General features: G+C 40.2%; 1 protein-coding gene across 1 annotated transcript; it reads left to right on the top strand.

Annotated features, from left to right (window-relative positions):
- The first annotated feature begins 117 nt into the window (after positions 1 to 117).
- Positions 118 to 21,495, top strand: CSGALNACT2 (chondroitin sulfate N-acetylgalactosaminyltransferase 2). The gene is made up of 8 exons (XM_085583316.1): positions 118 to 569; positions 5,073 to 6,315; positions 12,932 to 13,148; positions 13,674 to 13,775; positions 15,312 to 15,490; positions 17,049 to 17,143; positions 18,198 to 18,279; positions 19,415 to 21,495. The coding sequence occupies exons 2-8, from the start codon at positions 5,658 to 5,660 to the stop codon at positions 19,705 to 19,707; spliced, it is 1,626 nt and encodes a 541-aa protein (XP_085439442.1). The 5' UTR covers positions 118 to 569; positions 5,073 to 5,657; the 3' UTR covers positions 19,708 to 21,495.
- Positions 21,496 to 26,864: the final 5,369 nt, after the last annotated feature.

Raw genomic sequence — 26,864 nt, 5'->3', positions numbered from 1 at the left:
ACAGTTCACCACTGTTCATTTTTTCCCCCACATCTTTCATTAAAAATGAATTGAGATGCTCAGTGATCAGTGTACAGTCATCATTGTTCCCATTTCCCCCATGGGATGCTGGCTTTGGCAGAGGAAAGAAAACTGATGAAAATCAAGAGGTAGCTTGAAAAATTCCTGTTGGTGTCAACCAGGTAAGATGAGCAGCAAAGCTGAGGTTCAGTGCTGACCAACTAAAGGGGGATGTTGGGGTGAATTGGGACAGTGTGTCATACTCTAAACTTTCAAAAAGTTGAAAATAAGCTGCTGCATGTTCTTGATGTTAATGATTTACCCTGGGCAGTAGTTGCAATGTGTACAAGCAAAACTTTCAGGTTTTTCAGAATTCAGTGTGAAACTGCTAAGTCTAAAATACTTTGTGATTATTTTCACTTTCCTATTGGTTTTATTGAATGCAAGTTGTCTTTCCATAAATTGATAGTGCCTTTTAACTTCTCTCCCATCCAGCAGTGCATGTGTTTGTGTTTGGGAGGCAGAGCCATAGCTGAAAGCATATCAGATGGCAGAATTATAATAAAAAGGTGGGGTTTTTTGGTCAGTAGAGGGTGAAATTCTTGAATAGTTTTCCATGGAAAATGAGAACTTCAGCAGTTCATTCTTGTGATTTTTTTTTTTTTCTCTTTCTTCCTAATAGCTGACAAGTCTGACTTAGGTACTGGCTCAATTAGAACTGTGTAATAAAACCCTGGACAAATTCTTTTGTCTTTTGTGAGGCTATGCCTCAGACTGTCTAAGCAGAGATGAAGTGATGTGTACTTAAGGTATGGTTTGAGGTGTTTCACTCCAGGGTTTATGCAAAGATTGCCTGCAACAGCAGTTGCCTGTCTTGCTTTGTGTTTGGTTTCAGCAAGTGAGAAGATAAAGGTGTATCCAGTGTTCCTCCAACATGCCAAGCTATTCTGTTCTCAGTGGCACTGTACTTCAGAACAGGAAGAGAATATGCAAGGAATGAGATTGGACCTTATGTTTTCATTGTGTAACTTGCCAAGAAGAGAAATATGTGTGTGGAGGAGGCTTAAGACAGTGAATATCTGTAGCATCTGGGTGAAATTATGAACAATAAAATAACTCCCAGCTGGAATTTCATGAGCAGCTAAACAGTGTCCGTCTAGGGCATGCTGAATGAAAAGGGCATGTCTAAAGTAAAGCATGCTCACACAGGGAAAGTCCCCACAGTCTGGCATGAAGCCAGGTGCATATACTGAATTAGGTCAGTGCCTTAAATGTGAATGTTTCCCCACTTCAGAAAGATGCACTTGTCCTTTACAACAAGGAACAAAAACAGAATGCTAATATAATTTTTAAAAATGTAAAGCATTATCAATTAGCATGCTGGTCTATTCCCTTGTGCTTAGAGAATCAATGAATTTTTTGTAAGGAACAGAAACATTTCCGTTGTTGAATATACAGAAGCCCCTGGAAATGCAGAAAGAATTAGTAACCAAGTGCCTCTGGAAAACCTGCAGATCTTTTTAAGACTTGTATAAGCCTCACATGTCTCATTCTTTGGAGATCGTACAGACTACTGCTAATATACTAGTTCTGAAGAACTGGTAGGCAGTTAAATACCAGCATGCAATATCAGGTGCAATTTAAAGTTTTGGAACTTAATCTTTAAGCACTGAAATTCCAGGGACTTCTTTATGATCACTAATTATCAGATAATCTTACTGTCCCTTTTTATAAGCTTCAGAATGTTCCATGTAACCCAGTTAGTTTCCCTATTGTGATTTTTGGGATCCCATGTGCTTTTGCTTGTTCTGGGATTTCACAGCCTGCTTTCTCTTGTAATCATGTTCTACAGCCTAGTTCATCCTGGAATTCCTAAAGTAGGGCTGTGCCAGACCAAATTCATATCAAATTTGGGTTGTAAATATGCAAAATAAGGGCTTCTTCCCCCGCCACTTTTCTGAAAAGAGAGAATAGTGAAATAGAGTACTCATAAGCTCTCCTTTTCCAGTGGGAAAAATGGAAGGGAGATTCTTACACTTTCGCCTTTCACTTTACTCTGTGAAGTATTCAAAATTAAATGTGTCTTACTCTTTTATGATGACTTCCCTCAGCAGCAGTAGTATTGAAGGAAAAAGAAAAATATGTCAATTGGCTCAGTTCCCACTGCTTTAGCAAACTAACTTACCCATTCAGCTCTCCATATGCAATTTAAAATTTTAATGTTCGACGTAAGTGGTTGCACAAACATTCCTGGCCTTTAAAGGCCACGGTGGAGCTCTAGTGGGAAAAACGTCTGCTCTTTATGGTGAAAAAATGGTCAAACACAAATGGGCAATGCCTGTCTCTGTACAGGGCTGTCTTGTTAATAGAATTGTCACTAGCCCATAGATGAAGGGTTTCAGATAATGAAGGAATAATTAGAGCCCAGAAGGAACAGTACCAGTGAGCTGGTGTGGCTCTCACTGCTTCAGGAGTGGGTTATTGCATCTCTTCCCTGAGCACCCCTCAGGCCAGTGATCCCCAGACAGCCGTGTGCTGTGAATAGGTGAAGGGCTGGTGGGAAGGGCCAGGAATCTGCAGATGTCCAGCAGCGAGTCCCCACGGGCTGTGGTGGCTTCCCTGATCCATGCTTGCCATTATGATGTCTGTTCCGCCACAGTGAGGAAAGGTAGGAAGAGCAAGGGTTCTCTCAGTGCCCCCTGCTATTCTCTGAGGGGATCTCAGTCTCCTGGTACATTGTGTCCTCTTGGCACCACATCAGGAAATCTGTTCTCCCTTGCTTCTAAGACAGGAATGAGACCTGAAGGAACTTAGGGACTCATCAAAGTTGAGGACAGGGCAGTTTATTGGTGCAGCAAGAATTGACTACAAAAGCCTACTAGAACTAATGCTCCATCTTCAGGGGTATTGATTTGTGAGTTAACAACAATTAGACTAGTTGGGGCTTGATTTACTGATATTTTATGCAAGTTAGATTTAGATAGTTGAATCGTTTTCCAACATGCCTTTACTGATTGAAGATGTGTCAGCTTCTGCATGGAGTAACTTCACTGAGGTTTATAGAAACTTATGGTTCTTTATGCTGTTAATTGTGGCTTCGCCTCTTGCAGTCTAACAGAACAAGAATTCAGTAAGAAATGTAAAAAAGCATCATATGGTCATCTTTGTACTAAAGAAAGCTTGGGATGATATGGTATCATTTCTGTGAACTGGTTTTATCATGTAGAATTTTTCTTCTGTCTCCCTTGATTCATCACGTCTGGACACTGGTCAGTAGTCTGAGGATGCATCTGGAGTTGATCACTCTTTATAGACATTCAATAAGCATTTATATAATACTGTGTTTATGCAGTGAGGAGTGACTAAATTCTGGCTTGTCTGAACTTGAAAGGATGTTATCTAGTATTCAGTTGATAAAAGTGTTACTTCTTTTGTATCAGAATCTCCAGTAGCTTTCCATGTGTTCCAGAAACTTCAGTTTCAGATGAGTAATTGTCTTCAATCTGCTGTATTAATAATTTCTACATAACCTGTGTAAATTATTTATTAACAGGGACTTTAGCACTATAAATACTAAAAACTGCTTTGAGCACTCCTATAGACTTCAGCTGGACAACTCTAAGGTGTGCAACTCTTGCCAAACCTGGTGTGGATGATACACCTGCAAACTTTGTGTGGCTGTGGCAGGCATTGCTGCTGGTGGCATGAATAAGTCACTTAGTCTTTCAGGCCTTGCAGTTGGAGCTTTCTTGCAAGTGAAGATGCTGAATATGACACCACCACTGATCAGGGTACCTGATTAGCACTGGAGCAGTATCAGGATCCTGCTGCTGCAAGCTGAGTGGGAAGGGAGGAGTGTCACAAAGACACAATCGGGGAGACGCAGTGCCAGGGGTTTGCTGTAAACACATGGGAGCATTGTGGCACCCTGACTGACACGAAGGGTCAGCACAGGGTGGGCTGGGTGGCAGCTGGCAGTGTCTGTCTAGCCCATGTAGGAATATGGGAGTGAGCCATTTTTTTTAGTCTCCTAAGGATAGTGAAACTAAACTGGGAGTCTCAGAACTTCCCCCAAACCATAATTGCATAACGCAGTCAAAATGGATGTAGAGTTAATAGGTCCCTGGATAAATTTTAATGAGCTTCACTTATTTTATACAAGCAAATTTTAAATGAATTTAAATTTTATTAATGTTGAAAGTAGACTAACATGCATTGAGCTTACTTCCTAGTCTTTTATGCTGTCATTGAGGAGGCCCATAAAACATTTAGCTGACTCTCAGTGCTGAGTAGGACTTTTGGTATCCCCCTCTTCCATAACTGTGGGCTGTTTCTCTGGTCTTTCCTTCTAGGCTGGTTTGGTCAGTCAAGTAAGAGTGTGACCCATGCAAATGGTCACTGCCTCTTCATGCTAGCCTAACCATATCAGAAGATGGAAATATTAGCAGATGGCTAATCTCAGGATCCCTTTCATCAATCAGGGATTGGCATTTGAATTTTAATTTCTTTTGAATTAGACTTGATCTGAAATGCAGTTTCTGTAAACTTTGATATTTAAATCTGTAATAATTTATTCATGAGTGAACAGTTATACCCTGAAAGGTATTTACTTAAAGTAAAAGCAAATGAAATTGCAAGCTTCTGCTGCTTCAAAATAGTTCATGGATTTTTTTTTTTTTATTTATTTTTTTTTTTTTTAGTTTAGAGGAGTAGGAAAGGCATGGGGTTTGTTGATATCTTTTTTCCCTCTCACAAAAACCCATGAAGGAATGGGGGAGTTAAAACAAATGTGAAATAAACCACGGTGAGATGAGAAGAACTGTTACTGCTTTGGGTAGCTGTGTGACAAATGCATTCTATTGGACTGTCCATATTACTATTTTCCAGGCGCTGTGTCAGAGGGAGCTGCTGATGGGCAATGCAAAAGAAAGAAATGCTTTGTCTTTCTCCCTTTATCACTCCTTCCACCAGCAGTCTTTTTTTTTGCATGCATGTGTTAGAACTTTGTTCATGTGTTTCTCAAATGACTGTCTGCTTTGTAGTTCTAATATGCTCCTTTCTTTTAATTTTAGGTTCTGTCTTCGGTTTGCTGACTCAAACCACAGATTCCAAGGAAAGGAGGGGAAGTGGAATAAAATACTCAAGTGCCAGAGGAAAAGCAAGACTAGCCAATGAAAATTACTATTACTAAACTGTAGATTGCTCTCACACATAGTGGGGGGGAAAATATTGCTGTCTGTTCAAAGCTTACAAAATTACTTTTGCAGATTTCCTTCACAAAACTTCAAATAAGCTAGGCCCCTTCAACTAGGGCTGAATTAGGAAATGGAAATATGATTCCTTGCTGGTGTCTTCCATCTTCCTCTGCCTTTGCAATTTTTTTTTGTTTGGGGTAGGAAATCCTGAACAAATTGTATGGCGTCAGCCAGACTTACAGTTGATGGTTATGGATGACACAGGAACTTCAGATTTACATCTCTTCAATGACACTTGATTAAAGCAAAGCTTGAAAAGTGCTCATCTGCTATGTTACCAGAACTTGTAGTAGCTATTACAGTTGTGTTTTCTCTCTAAGATTTGAAATCTGGGGTGATGTCCCCTGGAAAGCAAGAGCAGATAAGTCATCTTTTAGGATTGGAAACAGAAATAATATAAGAATGCCCAGAAGAGGCTTTGTAATTCAAGCCAGGACTCGTTGGCTATTGGTGGGACTTGCTTTACTATTCAGTTTAGTTTTGCTCATGTATTTGCTGGAGTGTGCTCCACAAACAGATGGCAATGGATCTCTGCCTGGTGTCGTAGGTGAAAGCATGGGTAAAGAATACTATCAAGCTCTCTTGCAGGAACAAGAAGAGCATTATCAAAACCGAGCTACCAGTCTGAAACGTCAGATTGCCCAACTAAAGCAAGAGCTTCAGGAAATGAGTGACAAATTGAAGTCCCTGCAGGAAAAAAAAACCCCAAAGGTCAATGGTATGAACTACCAGGGCACCAAAGAACAAACATCCAATGATCTCCTAGAGTTTCTTCATTCCCAGATTGACAAAGCTGAGGTGAGCGTTGGGGCCAAACTGCCTAGTGAGTATGGAGTCATTCCTTTTGAAAGCTTTACATCCATGAAAGTGTTCCAGTTGGAGATGGGGCTCACTCGGCATCCAGAAGAGAAACCCGTTAGAAAAGATAAACGAGATGAACTGGTGGAAGTTATTGAGGCTGGCCTAGAAGTTATCAATAATCCAGATGAAGAAGATGGACAAGATGAAGATGATGGAGTAGGAGACAGGCAGCTGTATAGTGAAAATGATTTTATCGAAGGTATGTTTACGTGCTTCCCAGCCCCTTAGCAGAATGTCACAACAGGCATTTAATGGGGTTTGTATTTTTAGGTGTCCTGATTAGACCTTTCATGGTCATTATCAAAAACTGCCCTAGTACCTCTTTTTCGTACCTACAGTAATAAATACCGTTCTTGCTGCCATTAAAGACCAAAAGGTAGACCATGTTATAAGACCATTACTGTAGAAGGGATTCTGAAGTAAGTACTGATGTCTGTATTATTAAGCAAACATGCTGGAGAAAGGTACCACTGGCCTTGAAATAATGGGTTCTTTCAGTCTCAGATGATGTAATTGGCCTGTAGTTCAAAAAGTCTCTGCTTTTAACAGCTACTATGTTTAAAGTTTGATGCAAGTACTCTTCTTCATTCCAGAAGGTGGTACAGGCCATGGAATCCACTCAACTGGGTCAATGCAATACAGCCTGTGTTAGGCTCTTAGCACAGTTCTCATTTAAAACCCTATTATTTTTCCCAGGGGTTATCATTCTTGGGCTTTCTTTCTACATTAAGTATTCAGCTGCTTTTCCATTGCTGTTTTAGATATTGATTATGCTCACGTGGATTTTTATTTTACCGTGACTGAAATAGCTATTGATTTTTTTAGTGTAATGCCTTTAATGACAGACATTCAAGCAAGCAAGTAGTTTAGGACCTTAGAATTCATACCTATTCATACCTCTGCCTCTGTTCACACCAGTGTTTGTTTTTGGAAATAAAACTAATTTCCTTTTGGTGTAAAGACAGGAGCTTCAAACACAGGGTTACGGGAACTATAGGGAAAGACAAGTCTTTTATGCTGCATATGGGTGTGTTAGCAACCAGCTGTAGCATTATCTACATTGATTAGTATCTTTCTTCAGATAGAAGTTGTGGGTTGTGTGGGTATTCTGTGGGTTTTTTATGTGCAAATACTACTGGCGAATTCAGCCAGCAAAAAGGCATCTTATGAATGTTAGCATTTCTTTCCCCACCCCTGGTTTTCCAGAAGTCAGAGGTAAGAAGCAGACCCAGCCAGTGTTGGTACACACAGGTCCCTTGCCCTGCAGCTCTGTAAACAGGCTCTAGCACTCTGCCTCCTCTGCCTGTGCATCCCCATTTGATGGAAGTCCAGTTGGAAAGCTGATGCCATTCTGTTTATAAAATACTACACCCTTAAGCTGTCCTAAACTGGTAGGATCAAATTGCATAGCAGACTTGGTGTATCAGCTGAAGTCAGAACAGGTCCTGTAACTGTCCTAAGATACATCAAAATTGTTGCTGGATTAGTGTTGCTCATTTAGAGAAACGGATTTTTCTTAGCTGACTTCAGATGAAGCAAATAATTTAAGTTCTACATCCTCTTCGGTTGGTAATTATTTAGTAATAAGTGGTTTGTGCCTAAAACTTCAGTATTGTGCAATTTGAAACTGGAGGCTGAGAAACTTGGTATGTGGTTTCACTTCTAGGACAAAAGAGAAGACAGGGTACTGCATTAGTTAATACATAACCATCACGTTTTATGCTCAGTATAGATAAGCTGATTTTATCTTCTGACTTGCAGGATTTTTTTCTCAAAACTACTGCATATCTATATACAAAAACTTACCTACAAAACTGTGCTACAAGAAATTTTTATTCTGAAGTCTTCTAGCCTGTTACCTCAACAGACTATTATTATATAGGTCAGTATTTGGTTCTGGGAATTATATCTGCTTTTTTTCTAGACTTGTAAAATAGTAGACTAAACTTTGAACCATGTAATTTTTTGTGATATGTACTTTCAGGTACTCTCTCCTTAGAGAATTTGGTGACTGTTTAAGTAAGTTTAGAATATAATTTCTTATAGACAGTCTTAGTTAATGTTGTCTTTTAATGTCTGCTGAATATGTCTGAAGTTCTGTCCCAGCATTTATGTTGCCTCTGATGCTCAGTCAGTTAAGTATTATTGCCTTCATTTGAAAATAAATCAAGAATTTTTTTTTCTTACTGTATTTTAGGATTAATCTATATTGGAGTAATCTGAGACAACTAATACTAATAACTTGAATTTAAAATTGATCTGCTTTCTATTTCAAAAATAGGAATTTCCTAAATAAATTTTTCTGTAAAAGTACACTCAATTAGCTGATAATACTTGTGGTAGTCTGAATCTATTGATTTTTATTACTCTTAATACTGGGCAGGCCAAAAAAGTTCCAAATGCATACTGATGGATGCCAACTTTCTTGTTGCCACTCTACATTTTTGCTCTGTATCCTCAGTTTAAGTGTTCATGCAGATGCCTTGCTGCATGCTCAGCCTCTGTGGGCTCTGCATGAAAGTGTTCTGTCTTCTAGCAGTGGTGCAAGGAAGTTGTATCCACAACAGGGAGCACTCTGGACAAGTGTTTCCTGAACTCATGTTATTTTTTTAATGTTGCAAGACAAACTGATGATCCAGATCTGCTTTGGAATTCTGATAAGGCAGATCTGTCACAGCCACATCATGGTTATGTGCAGGCTTTGAGCAATAGCACTAAGTAAAAAAAAAAAAAAATATTTCTAACTGTATATTACAACTACAAAGATACTTCCTGAAAATTTCAAATTACTTTTCACAAAGCTCAGTTGATTTGTTCTGTTGATGAAGAGAAAACCAGCAAATTTCTCAGCTCTGTTGTCTGTGCCTGTTTTCCTTTGTAGCAACCCATAATGAAATTTCCAGAATTCTAATATTAACAGAACAAAAATCTGACCTGAAAAAAGTCTCGTTATGCAGTTACTGTTTGAGAAACCCTTTGAAGTTTTTTTTTTCCTTAGTGTTTACATTAGATCTAAGTGTATGAGAAACAAGAGTATCCTATTCCCCGTGGATGAAGACTATCCCTAGACAGGATAAAAGATGCAATTTTATATTTTATATATATTTTATATTTTTCACAAGGGAATGGATTTAGGATTATGAGCAATGGACCTAGTTGCAGAACTGCATGTTCTAAGATAGTCCTCCATTAAGAATAGATTTCTTTGGTATTTGATAATATTGAGAAATGGAGAGTAATTCAGAGATCATAGTATTACCTCTGTCTGTTCCCTTTCTCCAGAGTGTGTGACATTGAGTCTTGAATGGTGATAGAGAAGTTTTGAGGAGCCTTCATGGACACACTTCACCATAAGTGTAACTGGCTTATTTGAGTTTACATTTATCAGTGTAATTGGCTTTTTTAATCAAGAGATTACAAGCTCTTCCATTGCACAAACATTTAAAATTAGCTGCTGGAAAATAGAAGCACTAGCATGCTTTCAGAAGTTAATGAGCAATTAGCTGATCACTAATAAAGGTCTTGTTATTGAATGTCTAGCAGTGTTGTTTGGGTCATATCTCTTTCTTCTATGCTTCCAATTGGAACCGGGCAAAGTCATCAAAAAAGGAAGACTCCCCACCCATCCTTGAAATGTAAAATTCCTTTATTCCTGTGCTGCAAGCTTCCAAGTGCTTGCCATCCATAGAACAGCGTGGGCTGTTTTTCATGCTAACAGCCCCTGCCTGTGTGCTGGTTAAGGCCAGCTTCAGTGGAGAACTCTTAATACACACAAAAAACCAGATCCTACATCTTCAATCCATAGACCAAACACTTCCTGGTAGTTGTAAAGCAAGTAATATTCAAGGCAATAGAAGAGCAGCTTTTTGGCTTTGATAGTAATTGATACCCAGGATTCATGTTTCATTTGTTTGCTGAGAAGCAGAACTTCTGCAAAGGGAGTAAAGCTTCATGGACCAGGAATAGCAGCTGTTAAATTATTTCTGCTTCTTTTTACCTCTTTGCTTGTGGAGTTCTCTTTTGGATGGCAGCCAGTGTATGCTAGTTGGAAGGTGAGATAACAGGTTTTATTAAATGAGTCAGTTCCAAGTGATAAAAAGCTGAGTACGCTAAGAAGTAAACCAGATATGGGTTCTTTTTCTGGCTGTTCTCAAATCTGGCTTCTGTGTATAGAAACTTTAGTCCCATAAAAGTATTCAAATTAGCAGATTAGCAACAGAAGCTAATAACTCTAGGAGTGCATACTATTTAAAAGAAATGTGGTGCTAGTAGCATGATGAGATTCAAAAGTTTGGAATCTTGTATTTCAGCAATTGAACGTTGGCTAGGCATTATTCGGATTTTAATTTGCATATAAAGGTCTTTATGAAGTTGCAGCAGTTTTGCTTTAGTTTAATTTTTTTAAAATTAGTTAAGTAATTTTTGCTCTGTATTTCAGCCTTCTGTTGGACTGACATCTAAGCTTATAGCTTGATTTAAGATACGATATTGGCAGCTGGTGTGCTTTTTAAAAACTTCACTTATGTTTCATGTGTTATGCAAATTGTATTTTTGTCTGTAAACAGCTATTGGATAGCAGACAAAATAATAAAATATAAAATACTGAATGTTAATTTTGCCAGGAGCCCTGGTACAAAGTATTTGCTGTCTATTGTTCTAGCACCATGGTGCATCAGCTACTCCATTAACCAAGATGCTGTTTTCAAGCTACAGTGCTGGACTGCAGCACAAAGGGTTGGAATGGAAAATGGTTGAGAGGGATTTTAAATCTTGTGCTGCTTCTGGCAGTCAGCATTGTGAGCTTTCATTGTTTGGAACACCATTTTCAGTGCTTGTAATTAATAATTATTTGAAAATGAGCATTAAAATGTGGTGCATATTTACGCACCTCTGTGCTGACAAAAGCATAAATGTGGATTTCAGTCCTTTCAAGGAGAGCACTGCAGAACTTTGTTCAAAGGGTAAAAGCCTCTCAGTTGAGAGGTTCAGTCATCACTGAGTTCCAGTGTGATGAACCAGCTTGTTCTGCTACACCATGTGTCCCACAGCCCCTCTGTGGTGGTCATCCACATCTCCCATTGGGTCTGCCAATGCATGTGCTTGTCCACAAGACAGGATGGATTACGGAGCTGACATGGGAGGGGTGCAAGGAGCTTGCTGTAAAAGAGAGACTGCTGGGCAGAAGGAGGAGCATCAGTGAATGAAACTGGCAGATGGAGGCTGGAGCAGAGGAACACAGAGGAAGATTTAGGGAAAAGATTCTTTCTTTGTAAATGGAATCTGGGATATAGAGAAAGAAGTTAGGTCAAGGTGGTGTGCACATTCCTCTGCTTCTTGTATTGAAAGGGAAGGGAACATGGAGAATATTTGCCTGGGCATAGGGAGAGACACAAAATTCTCTCATCCCTTCTTTCTTATTCCTGTGACAGTCAAACCCAAGTTGCCCTAGGGCTGAGAGCTGCTTCCTTTGCATACTTGGTCTGGTGTTGAATTCAGTTGCAATAAAAGACAACCAACAGGACAATATCAATGCTGGGTGCAAAAGAGGACCTTCTGTGTCACCAGTATGGCTTGTCTGCTCTGTGGCCTGCCACCAGCTGCTTTCTGGGTGGGAGGCCTGGGAGGGATTTCAGCTGCTGAGGAGACTGGCTTGGAGAAGGGATGGTTAAGGGCAGCCAGGTAAAAGGAAATGCATAATGTTAGGGCAGGGGTGTGCATCACACTTGGAAATATGCAGCTCTTTGTAGCTTTCTCTGTGGTCTGGGTGGCCACTTAACTGGAATGTAATGCCAGTTCATGGTATAACTTTTGGTTCTTCTGGATAATACATCTTTTCCTTGCTGGTAAGAGGAAAGCAGAGATGGGATGAACATAAAGAATTTTTGTTGGAGGATTGTTTCTGTCATCATTTCTTACTCTCAGGTTAGCATAGACATGGAATTAGCAACACCGAGCTTAGTAGGGTCAAAACCACAGATGAGCCTCAGTCTTTTCCTATGTGGTGTAAAATTAATCTGTTGGTTTAACTTCCTTCTTTGATGGTCCTTAAGCTAAAGGATCTTGTTCTGAAAGATTTTTTTCCACATATTAGGGGTAAACTATGTTCAACAGATAGTCCTGTTTCTGGATTGAGTAGGACTTTTGTCCTAAAGTATGACAGCCACATAGAAAACTTCTGCCTATGTCCTTAGAAGACTATGGGTGTAGTAAAATTCCACTAATTTATGAGATAGAAAGCATTAACTACTAGTCAGCAGTGAAAACAATTTAAAAGCATTCCAACATTATCACACAGTTGTTTTGTTTAGATGCTACATGTCAGATTTTGCAGACTTTGTCAAGCAAGTTACTGTCATTTGTTCTGCTCCCAGAACAAATTGTACTTTTCTTGTGGTGATTACTGGCCAGATGATCTCAGATTTTACTGTGGGCTAGCTCAGGGGTAGATTCTTACTGAAGGGCTTAAGAGCAGGCAATATTAGGTTTCACCCATCCTTTTCCTTAGCAAATAGCTGAATTCCCTTTTAGTTGGGAAGACCCACCTCCAATTGAGAAATTGGCGTGGGACCATGAGACCTGTTGTCTCTAAGAAGCAAGGGAAGCTGGAGTTCACTTGGGATTGTTTCTCAGGTCTGACCTAAAATGGTAGAAGGGTGAACTGTGATCAATAACAGTTTGTGGAAGTTTCATCTAGTTTTAGGAGAAGCCCAGAAGCTTTGCCCTCACGTCTTTAGTTCTAAGGAAAACCAGTGTGTCTGAAGTAAAACTGCTGGGATCTTTGACTTTACATATTACTTGTGTGACTTATTCTTCAGGTTACTATCGTACAGAAAGAGATAAGGGGACACAGTATGAGCTGTTTTATAAGAAGATGGATGGCATGGAGTACAGGCATGTCACCTTGTTCCGACCTTTTGGACCCCTCATGAAAGTGAAGAGTGAAACAGTCGATATTTCTAGATCGATCATTAACGTTATTGTTCCTCTTGCTGGAAGAACTGAGGCATTTGCACAATTTATGCAAAACTTTAGGTAGGTGCATGAGATTATATAGTGAGCTATGTTCCTGATTTTCAGTATTTTGTTTTCTTTTCAAAATAAATTCCTATTCTGGTTGAATTGCAACAGAGCTAATGATTCCAACATTGTGTGCAACTGCCTTGGAATGTTTGTAATTGAACCTGCTGTATGGAGAAAACATTCCTTCTAAAAGGGCTTAAGAGATTCTTGAATTGCAGCAAAATGGCCAAATTCAGGGTCATTGTGAACCTGGACACAGATGATCTTGAACGTAATTTTTGTATTACATCAGTTGTAGATTGCCTGTTTATAAAATAAGTTATTGGAATGTGACACACGGTATTGGAACCTTCTGATGTAAATGGGCAAGATGGGGAAAGAGGAGGGGAAAGCATCTTTTCTTGTTTTCTTCAAAGCCATTTGATGACTAACCAGAATACTTCAATCTGCTAATTCTTTTTAATGCAGTAGCTTTTAAATGCCTGAAGTTTTTTGTTGCAAGTAATTACTAATATTAGCATATCTTTGTGCTTATAGGGATGTGTGCATTCATCAGGATAAGCGTGTTCACCTCACAGTGGTGTACTTTGGACAAGATGGTCTGTCAGAAGTAAAAAGCATCCTAGAATCTGTAGCTAGGTAAGTGTATCAATCCAACATCAGTCAGTAAAACCAATATTGATTGGCATTTTAAACAGCTTTTAAAAAAGAATGAAGAAATAAACAAGGTAAAGTGTATACTCCATTACAGGTTACTAGAAAACTTATTATTTATTTACTGTACTCTATTTATGGTTGCCATTTTACAGTTTAGGTTGGAAAAGTTTCCTGAAGACTACTAAAAATTAAGTTATAGCCAGAAAAGACTTTGAGGTTTCTATCTGACAGTCCAAAAAACAACAGGGGTGAGTTTTGCAGTGGATATTCAGCAAGTTCTTTGGAACAGGGATGTACATTTTAATAGTTATCTCACTGGAGAAACAATTTTATTTAATGATAAGGAAGAGAAATGTAGTAGTCAAAGTAGGTCTGTACTTACTGTCAGCTGTAAAATAATTTTAAGCACAGGTCATTGTGCTGTCTCAGCATTACATCAGTATGGATGTAAAATTCACGAATGTTTCATTTATGGTTTTTGTTCCAGAGAGATGGGACAGGTGTCAGCATCCTTTACCCTATAGCCAAGGGGCTTCTTTACCACCTGAGCTCTAGCACTCATCCCTGAGCTGGGAGCCTATTTTCCTTGAGCTCTTCCTTGGGCTCCTGTCTCACTGTGCTGGCCAGGCTCCTCTCCATGACATAGAGCAGACACAGCTTGAAGCATCTGATGGAGGGCTGGCCTGACATGTTAAGGGTATCTTGTAGGAGGGGAGAACAGAATGTCTGCATTTTTTGCTACAGTCTCCCTAGCACCTGCTGTGTGTTGTACCCCTCAATTTTTGAGGCCTTTGCAGCCTGCCCTGCTCCCTGTGAGATGTCCCTCAGAGCACTGAGTCAGTGCTGCAGGCTCACTGAGCATTTGCCTGCTTCTGTATCTTTATAGTGGTGCTACTGTTGAATATTGTCACTCTGTTCTCTTCAAGCATTGTCCTCTGAAGTGTCTCTGAAGTAGACACTTAACTTTGCTTGAAGATGTTCTCTGAGTCTGTTTCCAGTCTCTTGGCTGCTCCTTCCCTCTTCTGCTGTGAGTACAGGCATGTGTGCTAGTGGGAAACAGCGAGAAGAAGCAAAGGCCTGGGATATGGTGGCACTACCACACAGACAGCCTTTGCCCCATGATTCTGGTGATGCCAGCACTCTGGCTTCTTGTTTGCCCTCTTCTCTGAACTGGTAAAGACACAGATATTTCTGTTGGTCAGGACTTCTTGGTTTGTGGGGACAAATTTTAGATGCCACTGTAATTCAGGAGAGCATTTTAATTCATGTCAGTTAACAAAAAGCATTTTAATCTGTCTGAATGATTTAACATGAAGTTATAAAGTAAGACAGATTTCTATCATTTTACAAGGTTTAAAATAGACAACTAAGTGTAACATCTTTTTTTTTTTTTCATTCTGATCATATAACTGTTTTCCTTTCGAAATTTCTGGAATGAAATTCCTGTACAATGCTAAAAAAACTATAAATGCCCCTCCCCACATATTTATTTTGGGTTTGGCTCTGTTTTTCTTCTAGAGAAACTGACTTCCACAATTACACGCTTGTCTCTCTGAATGAGGAATTCAACCGGGGCCGAGGACTTGACATGGGTGCCAGAGCCTGGGAAAAGGGCGAGGTCCTGATGTTCTTCTGTGATGTTGATGTTTATTTCACAGCCGAATTCCTCAACAGCTGTCGCTTAAATGCTGAGCCCGGTATGTTCCCTTAGTGTTGCTGGAACGAAGCCTTGTCACCCTGCTTGACTTCAACTGACCTGTGCTGAGCATGTAGAAAACAAGGAAAACTCAACTAGAATGGTGGGACTTACTCAGTACCACACACCCTGGAAAACTAATCACACTGCACAAAAGGCAATAATAGTTAGACAGATTTCTCTGCCTTAGTGTAGCTTGTTTTAAGAATACATAGGCTTTTTTGTACAATGTACAATTTTCATGTTTTCTTCAGATTTAGTTGTCTCCAAGAAAGCTGGACAATTTAATTGCTTTAACAATTAGACTTGATGTAAATCTGTATAACAAAACTCATTGTAATTCTCTACAGTGGAAGATGATTTTTGTTAAGCTGAAGTCTCTAAAAAGTTTGGCTTATCTCTTCTCACACGTGGCCAAGACATATCACAAAGGAATGGTTTTCAGTATAGCTACAGCATGCTCCTTGTGGAGACTGAGCTCTGAAATATTGATAGTTTTTCTTAAGTTTGTATGACACTTGCTTGTTCTACAAGCTTTTGCCAAGAAGGGTAAAGCTTTCTTGAGTTAACAAGCATGCTACTGAAGACCTTCTCCTGTCAAACTGTTTGGGTTCTTTTTTTAATGCTTACTCTTGTTTCAAATTTGTTGCAGTCTGAAACCATTTTCTCCAAATGTTAATTTGGAATCAACAGATGTTTTTTTTTTCACCTAACAAGCAGGCAAGAAAATTCTCCAGAAGCCAGATATTTGGGTCCTGTTTCTTGCTTTTTCTTTCATTTCTCTCCGTCTCTGTACTTCATGGAACAAGTTGTATAAATAATTGAAAACATTTTGGAGAGGAGTATTTTGTGAGCTTTAACGAGAAAGAGAATTCAAGAGATGCAGAGGCTGCTTGAAATTCATACTGGCAGTTTGTCACCTTTGTTTCAAATGAGATCTGAAAATGCTGCTCACTCCTCCAGAGTTCATGCCCAAGTCAGGATAGTGAATATTCTTGTGGACTGTTGTCAGTACATTTGTAGCATTGGCAATGCAAGACATTAGTGGAAAAATATTTACCTGGCTTCCATAAGAGACACAGAACTGGTGTTTTCAGCATATTCAGGATTCTCATGATGCTTGATGCCTTTGCAGGATATCCTGGAAGTACCTGTTTTTATGTGTTCGTGGACAGAGATAAATTGATAAAACTCAACAATGCAAGGTGTTACTTGGATTTGATTATTTTTTAGTTTTACTGCGTATCATTATTGCAGGAATTTTTGCATCACCTAGAATGATACTGAGCTATCGAACATTTTATATAAGCATGTATAAATATGTCTAAGTGTAGATAAAATGTAATATATATAATAGGCATACATGTGTGGTTTTTTTAATCCTAAGGGTTAGATGTTAAGGGCTTCCTAGGTGGGAATCTTAGCAGCTAGAACTTGTTTTTATTTGTTTCCACTAGATTCCTAATAGGTAATATTTTACATAAAAAGTGTGTTTCTGGTTTCTTTTTGCCTTCAGAAAGCATGCCCACAGTGTGTAACAATTCTCTTTTGACTTCCAGGGAAGAAAGTTTTCTATCCTGTGGTATTCAGCCTTTACAATCCTGCTATTGTCTATGCCAATCAAGATATACCACCTCCTGTGGAGCAGCAATTGGTGAGCAGCTTGATTTATTCTAGATAGAATTAGGTGAGCTTTGTATTAAAACAAAATGAAGTGTAATTTAATAGTCTGTTTGGGATATCTTATGACCTTTGGCACTGCGTATGTAAACAGTTTTCTCCATTATGGGCAAAGGACTTGGAAAAAACCTTGTCAAACAGTACAAAACTCATTCTTAGATAAACTTGGAGTTCCACCTAGTTTAAAAGAAGTAATTGCAATTAACCAAATGAAGTTGGTAGTTCTGATCTGCTGCTTATTCTGGCTTGGCAAGCCAATATTTTAGGAGGATGGTGGCATAGCAGGGCAGCAATTTTCATCTTATGTTTCAGCAAACAAAGCATTGGTGAAGGGCAAAAACCTGTGAATGATGTGTCCAGTATGACTCTCTTTCGAGAGACTGCATGGGTGAAATTGGGTGTTGCAGCTGCGACTTCTGGGATGCACAGGTTTAGAGGAGGAAAAGAAGAGAGAAGTATGAAGAAGAGCTGTATTAAAAAAAAACATAATAGCCCTCATTTCCTACGTTGTGTGCAAGCCAGAAGGAAGGTTTTGCATATAGTCTTGGATGATCACAGCTGAGAGAGGAGTGAGCCCCTGAGCTCTTCTGTTCACTTTTTTAAACTTAACAGTATGATGGTTGTTGACTTCAATCACAAAGCTTACTTTTGATGTCGTATCAGATCAAGAGACAAATGTGGCCTTAGAAAATGGGTAGGAAATGGAGTGTTTGGAACAGATGATTTATCCATGGACTAATTTACTGCTTGGTCCGGGCAGATACATATAAAATAGAGGTGGTGCAGCAGAAACTGCTGTGGAATCTGGAGTGAGGGTGAGTGGAATTGGAAGGCAGAGGGTGAAGTGAGCAGCAGGTCACTGGGAAGCCCCACATGAGTGCCTGACACAGAAATACAAGAAGTGTTATTATGCTCTGTCCTGCACTGAACAAATGATTGGAAGAGCTTAGCTTTCTGCAAAACCAAGTGCAATGTCCCTCCTTGGTTGTATTGTACATTTCAGAATTAATACTGGTTTAAAATTGCAGGTACACAAGAAGGATTCTGGTTTCTGGAGGGATTTTGGCTTTGGGATGACTTGTCAATATCGGACAGACTTTCTGACTGTCGGTAAGATGAGACTGAAGAAAAAAATTCTTTAAAAAGTGATTCTCTGGTCTTACCTAATTACAGGAAAGTAATATATTTATTTCTTGTATTATTTCCCCAAGCCCAGCAGTCAGACTTGCTTGACAAGTTTGACCAATGAGATAAATTAGCTTTTCTGGATTTTGATGTCCCATCTGTTGAGTGTATTAAAAGACACAGTAGTTTTAGTAAAAACATTTCATTCTAGAATTCTTTAAAATGCTGGGTTTTTTTGGGTTTTTTTTGGTACTTTGTGTCTGTCTGAAGCAAATGAATCACATTTAAGAAACATGTCACACAAATAAGCCATTCACATAGACAAGAAGAATTCACATCCTTTCTTTTAAATAACCTAGAGAAATTGAATACAGTTCTTGGAGCCTTTAGCAATGTGCTTTGCCCCCCCTTGTGGCATGTTCTTAAAACCGAGAACAGCTTGGTGTACTTAGATGTGGAAGATGGTGGTGAGCACAGGCTGCCAGAATATGTAACAACACAGCCCTGCGTGCTTCTGGTGGCTTGAATGCAGGCTGATTGCTAATAGCAGTCATATTGCCATCTGTATGGCAGTGCTAAATGAGGACTTCATAATTCTGGAGTTTTGAAATTGTACAAGAGCCTGGGCTGCTCTTCATTGCAGTTCTTCCTGGAAAAACAAGAGAACTTAAAATGGTGAACCATGTTCCTTTCTTTAATCCAGCCTTTTCAATTGTGACCTGTGGAGTAATTGCTGGCATTGTTAGAGAGGATTTCTCATAGGGTGCTTCACTTTCCAGCTGCTAAAATCCATTATGCTTCCTAAAAATAATCCAAAAGCATAGCGAGTGAGGTTTGCCTACAGTTCTCTGCAGCTGTCACATGGGATGTCATGCATAATGCAATTTGGAGACACTGCTCTAAAGACCTTCTGAAGTCAGCAGATCTGTGTCCTGGGCAGTTTCCACCACAAATGATGTGGTATTCTTAAAGCTCCTGTCCCTCAAATGGGCATGGGAACCTTAGTTAATTGCTACAGAATTTCTGGAACGTCATGCCAGATCTGGTAACACATGAGGTGTAAAGTGTCGCTCTTGCCTTCAGTGTGGCCAGATAACAATTTCTGACGCTGTTTTTGTAGGGGGTTTTGACTTGGAAGTGAAAGGCTGGGGCGGCGAGGACGTTCACCTGTACAGGAAGTACCTGCACGGGGAGCTGATGGTGATCCGGACGCCGGTGCCCGGGCTGTTCCACCTGTGGCACGAGAAGCACTGCGCGGACGAGCTGACCCCCGAGCAGTACCGCATGTGCATCCAGTCCAAAGCCATGAACGAGGCGTCGCACTCGCACCTGGGCATGCTGGTGTTCCGCGAGGAGATCGAGGCGCACCTCCGCAAGCAGGCCTACAGGACTAACAGCGAGGCCGCGCGCTGAGGGCTCCCCCGCCCGCTTCTGACTGCGAATTCACAGTGAACCAGCATCCTTTTACGGCCTTAATTCAGCTCACAAATGCAGTGCCTCTCTTTTTCAGTGAAGAAGAGTTTAGAGCGTTTTTGGTTCTCGCGTTTGTTTTCTGAGTAGTCATTTGATAGGCTCTTACCTACGCATCTTGTGAGTTCAAGCACCTCAGCTAAATTGGACGGCATATGTAGTTCAAGGAAAGTGTCTTCAGTATCAACTGGAAAAATCTGTGGAATGTACAGTTCAACACTTTTCCACGTGGTACATTTCTGTTCTTATATTTGCATTCTTTTGAGAATTAAATGAAATAATCTTTCGTGTCTTGAGTATTTTCAGTCTGTATGGCTCACTGCACTGTGACTTTAGAAGGATACTATACTTAGACTCCGTTGTAGAAACAAGAGAAAGGTGTGGGAAAATAATCTCACGTATATGGACATGCTGACCAGTACAGCAGCTGTGGAGGGTGCTGATTCCACAGCAAGGGCTTGGTGCCACATTTGCTGTATTAACAGACATTGACATGGTTGAATAGAGAATAATTTGGGGAGGTGGGAATGAAAATCCTTTTAAGTGGAATTTTAGAGCATATAATGGAAGTTCATACTGTGAAGGAAATGCCACCTTCTTATTTCAGTGATAGATCAGACAAGTTGGGAACATTGCAGCTGGGTGTTTCTGTGCCTGCTCTTTTCCTACAGCAGATGCCATATCCCTTCTAGAAACTGAGCTGTGCTATTAAACTTGTTTGCTTAAATAATTTTGCCCCCACTCATTATTCCAAGGCCCTGCCTATGTATCTCATCTGTTAAGTTGAGCAACCACTTTTCATTCCCATACAAATTTATTAGAGGCCTGTTTGCTAGTGTGCCAGTACTTTCCTTGTGCATTCTTTTTCTTTGGGCATTTTCCTGACATGTTTTTGTAATGTGTCATGTACTCATAGTTGTTTCAGTGACTGAAAAAGCAAGTGCTATTACAGTCTATCTTTATACAATGCTCTTCATTACACTGATCATTCTGGCAGCCTCAGCCTTATATCTTCACTTTTTCAGTTTGCAGATGTTTTAGGGTTTTGGTTCTTTTTCCTCTGGGTTTTCCTTTTGGGTTTGTGTTTTTTTTTTGTTTTGTTTTTTTTGGTGTTTTTTTTTGTTTTTTTTGGTTTGGTTTTTTTTTTGTTTGTTTGGTTTTTTTTGTTTTTTGTTTTTTTGTTTTTGCTTATTGGGATTTTTGAGCATGTTTGGTCTCATTAGTGCCTTGTACAATGGCACTACTACTTTGGTACTTACCTTTTGGGTATTTCGGGAAGCATAAACAATTCAAACACAGGCAGGTCATTTTTCTCCGTATTGTCTTATATGATACCATATGGCATGCCTCATTTTTTAATACATTTGTTTATAGAATGAATGCAGAGAATGCTAATTCGGTGGTTAAACCATTTGCATGGTTTCTGCTGAATTTAGATATTTGTTGAAAACCTTTCTCAAACCAGGTAATTAAGATCTGTTTATGGATTTATTTTGCTCAAGAATTCTGAAGGCAATTAAAGATTTAAATGATTGATTTCTGAATAGCAGATATGCTGTGCAAATAGTTCTGGGCACTGATCCTTTTTTATATGTATATAAAATTTGCCTTTATGTAACTTATTGTGGAGAACAGTGTACTGTATTGTACTTAGACTGAAGAGAATGCATTGCAGGACTTCTTGCAATTTATATTCTCAATATAATAAATGGAATTTCTGCATTTTAGAAATTGTTTTAAGCTGTTTCTCTGAAATACATTTTTATAATAATATTGTACAGAGCATAACACAGTGGATTCAAATAATATTTGCAGTGAGAAATTCAGCCAACTCAATTTTGCATCTCGGGTATCTACTCAGACCAGAGATGAGAGTTTGTTCCTTGAACAACTTAAATTTACACCAGATTTACCTTATCTTGTTTTTTGCTAACAAAAATTGTATGGATGAGGACAAGATGAAATACATTGGTATTATGACTTGGGGTGAAGATACAAGTGGGGCACTCTCCTGAGACTCCAGCCTTTAAAACATCAGGACAGCTGCTGCTGTCCTGGGTGCACAGGAATAAACATCCAAAAATGCCTCTCGCTGACACCACTGCTGCTTGACACGCCCTGGAATGGACACAGAGGTCGGGCATAGGCCCAGCATTGCTGCACCTCAGCTCTCAGCACTCGGACGCTGCCCAGGAGGATCCAGTTGTCCCAGTTCTCACGTTTTGGAAGCATGGCAGAGTGCTGGCATCCAGGTGTCTCAGGTTCTGCTGTTTTCCACTGCGTGGTTGTGCTTAGCAGCAACAGCGAGGGAGATCAGTGTCAGCTGGCCCTGTCTGGGTGATGGAAACCGAGGCATGGTGTGGATGCTGGAAGACCAGGGTGAGGTCTGGAGATGAATGTAGTCACCAGGAACCACTTAGGAAACTCTTTTCCATTCAATATCAAAAGGTGGAAGCAAATACATTGGAGTTAAAAGGAAGTCAGAACACTTGGAAATCTTTAGTATGTGTGTTGGGCAATATACACAAGTATTCCAAATGGCTGATGATTTGAGGATTCCTGAACTGAAAGGAGCCCTTGCAGACCTGGGGCTTCCCTTGTTGCAGTTCAGCTCCCTGCAATAGCCACCTGTGTGGGATGTTGCTGTGGCACACACCAGCTCAGCAGTTCTGTGCAGCCAGTGTTTGAGTGCACACATTGCTTTTGCTCTGCAGTGGAAGCAGAACAGAAATGGTGGGATATGCCTTTATTAAAAACAGCGATGGCAGTTGCCTGGGCATGTTGAGCTGCTGACTGCCTTTGGGCACAGCCACACTGGGCTGCAAGCACGTGTTTGTGAGCAGCGGTGTCGCTGTGAGCTCTGACCCAGGGCTGGATGCTCTTTCCCAGGAAGATGGGTAACTCTGCCTTGGATGTGTTTCCTAAATTCATCCAAGAAAGGAAGTGAGTTAGTTGTGCTTCAAATACAAAACTCTCTTGCTTGGGAGCAAGGCCTGCTCTTAGCTTTTCCAAGGTGTGCTCTGCCTGCAGAGGAAGAATAAGCCTGACACTGGGGGGGTTTGTTTAGCTTGGGCTGCTGCTGGGGCACTGCAGAGAAGAGTGACAGTATCAGGCTTCAGTCACAATCTGTGCCCAGGGTCGGTGCTTGGGTTACATGGCCGAGTGCTGGGCCTCATCCTCCTGTTTTGACAGATGCTGTTTACATAATACACTTTTTTTGAGCGGTGGTCCAAGTGATTTCCTGGAGGAGTCACTGTGTTTTAGTGCTGGAGTAGTAAATATAGTAACACTTATTTAAATAGGAACATGCTCCACTGAATCATGAATTAATTTTGATTCTGTTGCATGCTATTCACAGAAATTGTAACCTTTTCCAAGGAATTTGCAAGCTGTAGTCTTCCCTAGAGAGAAGTGTTCTTCATTAAAGAAAATCAAGATGAGATCAGCTCGGGGTGAACTTTTACTTTAGACCCTTGCAGGAACAAATGTGGGTTGTGCTTTTGAAATTGTTTAAAAATATGTTATGCAATAAGACCAGTAGATACCAATTCCAGCAAATACAGATGGAAAACACTTAGGGAAATAGTTCTGCATCTCCTGCATACAGAAGAAAATACTGGGATTTTTTATTTCTATAAAAGCCTTTGGACTCTTGAGATGCACACACCTATGAAAATCAAAACTTATTTGTAAACTATGTTCAAGAAGAGAATGGCATCAGGAGGGAAACAGAAGTGGTAGTTGAGCCCTAACCACTTGTATCTGAATGCAGACATTTAAATGGTTTTAGTTCATGCCAAAGTTTAAACTAGAACAAAATTTTTGCCTTGTCTGATCCATGAATGAAAGTAATAAAGCTTCAAATAACCTTTAAAATGGTGTTTCAGCATAAATTAGTAACTTATTCATTTATCAGTGTAATGATAAAAGCTTTCTGTGTATCAAAGATGAGTGTAGCTTTCATTTGCCTGTGGTCTTCTTGCCGAGTGTGACTTCCAAATACATCTTGAGATAAATCATTCAAATTTTACTCAGCTGTGAAGGAAAATGAGGATAATGAGCTTAAGCAGTGCTTAGTTTATGCCCTAACGATGCTCACCTTTTCCTTGTTAGGCCTGATTACAAACTAAAGGACTCCACCTGTTCTGACTGGAAAAGCCTCACAGGAAAGGAGACTTTGATAAAATAGTTTTTTTACATTTCTGTGATTGCAGTGGCTGTGCAGAGCTTTGCCTTTGTGATACAGCACAATTTTTCTGAAAGCCTGGCACTGAACAGGACATTTGGGCTGTGTAGAGGCACACCTGGGAGCCATGCGAGCACCCACAGAGCCCCAGTGCTCTGGTTTCCCATGGCCGGGCTCCAGCTGATGGGAGTTTCAGCATCATCACTGCCCGGGGAGCTGGAGATGGGCCAGCCCTGCTCGGGCAGTGGCAGAGACCTGCTGGGCCCTGCGGGGCTGCCAATAACCCCGAGTGGGGTTAATTAGCCTGGGCAAGGGCTGCCTCCCCTCACTTGGGACCCGAAGCTGGCAGAGGAAGGTTCTTCTCCTTCTATTCCAAGAAATGTGTCTTCTGGGTTTGAGTAAGGTGAGTGTTTTATTGTTATTTTTGAGTTTGCACTAGCAAGGGAGCAGCTTTTACCTTTTTGTTAGGAGACCTTTTTTGCTTCTGTAGAGGTTGGCCTGAAGAGCAGGGGTGGTAGCTGGGATCCCTGTGGAAGTGCTGTGCAGCAAAAGTACTTCTGACCTGCAGGTAGAATGTTAAATATATCCCTTTTCTGTTTAAGTCTAAGTGTTTGCATAAGGTTTTGTTAGAACACAGCTTTGTCTTGATTAGCTTAGTCTCTTCTAGGGTAAGGTAAAGAAATCCCTCTGAACTTGACGTTTGTGGTCATTTAACTGGTTTATTAGAGCTGCTCTAAATGTGTTTGTTATGTGGTGAGTTTTTCTGGAGCATTTTCAGTTCTTACAGCTTCAAGGTTGCCTTGTATGTAGGACTTGGACTTGTATGTAGCATGTCACTAAAGTGTCTTAACCTACGTCCTCTCAGCTTTCTCTATGAATGCTGTAAAAACCCTTTGCTGGTGCAAGGTAACTTAGCAAAGGGCTTTAGAATTTTTTTTCATGGGTAGAATACTTTGCATTTGTACTTGACTTGCAGGTAAAAGAGGACATTAACTCATTCCTCATTCATTTGTGGGGGTTTGTTTGGGAGTTTCTTTGTCGATTGGTTTGCCATTTGCACATCCATGGTGGGAAGATGTGCTCTTTGCCAGCACCAGTGAGTTCTCAGACCTGGCTCCTGCTGTGGCCTGGCAGCAAAGTCCCCGATGTGAAACAACAGGGAAGCTTCTCCTGTGAGGAGAAGAGGGAAAATGAGATTGTCCCAGGGTGATGGGTGTGGAGGAGACAGGAGGTGAAGCTGAACAGGGCTGTGGAAACACGCGCTAACAGGCACAGCATGGCTGCAGCCCTGTGAGAGCCTCAGCTCTTCGCAGATTTCCTGCAGCCTTATGCAAGCTTAAGTGGCTTCTTGCTGCCTTCATTACAATCCATGGGGAAAATGACTGTTAAAGGGGTAGTCTGAAGGAAAACTAAAACCCTTTGAGATTGCTTGATGCTCAGGAAGGCTCTGGAGAGCAGCTCTGAGACAGCTTTGGCTACTCTCAGGTTGTGAGTCACAGCTTTTCCTGGCTGGCAGCTGGGATGGTGTTTTGGCCTGTAAATGCATCCATGGAACAGATGTTGGGGGGGTTGTGTTTGTGTGCTCTTGAAAATCTTGTCAAAGTGATTTTCTTGGCTGCTGGATTATTGTGAAATTCCTTTTGGAATATTTGGGTAGTCAAAATTTCTAAGTCATAAAGTGAAGTTAGAGGTGTATAGAAAAATAAAATGGATTTGTTTGCATCTGTCAAATTATTAATTGCTTGCTTGGATTTTATGTTTTTGAAATGTTTTAGAAGTGGATTGTTTTTTTTCCAAACTGAGATCAGGTCATCAACAGTGAGCTATTATGCCCCCAGACAAGAATAATTCACCGTTCTGGTATTGCTATAAACATCCAAAACTTCAGTCACAATTGTGTTTGCTGAGTTCCTCAGTGCTCTGTTGCTGTTACTGAGGATATGTTGTAGTTTGTTCTTTGATTTAATAGATATTTGTGGAATATTGTGAGCAGTATAGTCTTTGAATTTAATGTAAGCAATGTTGTATATATCTTTTAAAGGAAACTTACAGTGTTGACACTGATGGATAGCAGGGTGCTATATTTAATATGCCACAGAATCAGAAGAGGCCACAGTGTACTTATGTGACAGGGGTTAAAAAGATATTAAGTAGTTTTCTCTGTAATGAGATTCTGTTGGAACTCATTTGACTTCTGCCCCCAAACAGAATTACATTACTTTTAAGATTGCTGCTTAATCCGAAGCAGTTAGAGAAGATTAGACATATTAGAAGCAAATTTCCACTAAATTTCAAGTTTCTTCTTTTCTGTCCTGGATTTGGTGAGGATGTTTGAAGCTGGTGCTTTGGTTTGTGTTCTCTTTCAGATTCCTTTCAATCCTGTAAAATGGTCTCCAGGCCTGGTGCTGAAGTAGGTTTGCAAACAGGACTCCTCTGTGTGGCCTCAGACCTGGCTCTTGGCTTTTTTTTTGTGTGTGTATTTAATTTTGGTTTGTTAGGGAGGTTTGGTTTCCTGGTAGGTGCTACTAATAGTTTCAAGTAGCTGTGCACTGTTTTTGCCATACACTGTTTCTGACAGGACTTCTCTATTTCAGTGCTTTTTATTAGTGGTTGTCAGGAGCCTGAATACTGTGAAGTATGCATCCTAGCAGATCAGAAACTGTATTTATTGGCTGTTGCATTTCCTGGTGGTTTGAATATCTTCTGCATCACATGTCTGAAGGAGAGGGCAGAATATGGCTCAGACTGTCCAGCACTCCCTGCTTGACGCAGAACTTGATTGCTTCTGATATTTCTTTACAGAAATAAACCAATATCCTTAATTTACCTTACAGCAATCAACTGCATCATTTTCTGTGCAGAAACCCAATGTGCTGTTAGGAAGCCATAGAAACATTGATAACAAAAATTGCTT

This window comes from Lonchura striata, chromosome 6 (assembly GCF_050655825.1).
Source record: "Lonchura striata isolate lonStrDom1 chromosome 6, ASM5065582v1, whole genome shotgun sequence".
In the NCBI taxonomy this organism is placed as follows: Eukaryota; Metazoa; Chordata; class Aves; order Passeriformes; family Estrildidae; genus Lonchura; species Lonchura striata.
Note: the sequence above shows the minus strand (reverse complement) of the source record. Positions and strands in the feature narration are given on the sequence as shown.

Excerpts from the sequence above, each read along its gene's own strand:
- CSGALNACT2 (XM_085583316.1), top strand. The coding sequence starts at position 5,658 with ATGCCCAGAAGAGGCTTTGTAATTCAAGCCAGGACTCGTTGGCTATTG. Across the intron at positions 13,776-15,311 it reads ATCCTAGAATCTGTAGCTAG|AGAAACTGACTTCCACAATT; the intron begins GTAAGTGTATCA and ends TTTTTCTTCTAG. Across the intron at positions 17,144-18,197 it reads CTCCTGTGGAGCAGCAATTG|GTACACAAGAAGGATTCTGG; the intron begins GTGAGCAGCTTG and ends TTAAAATTGCAG.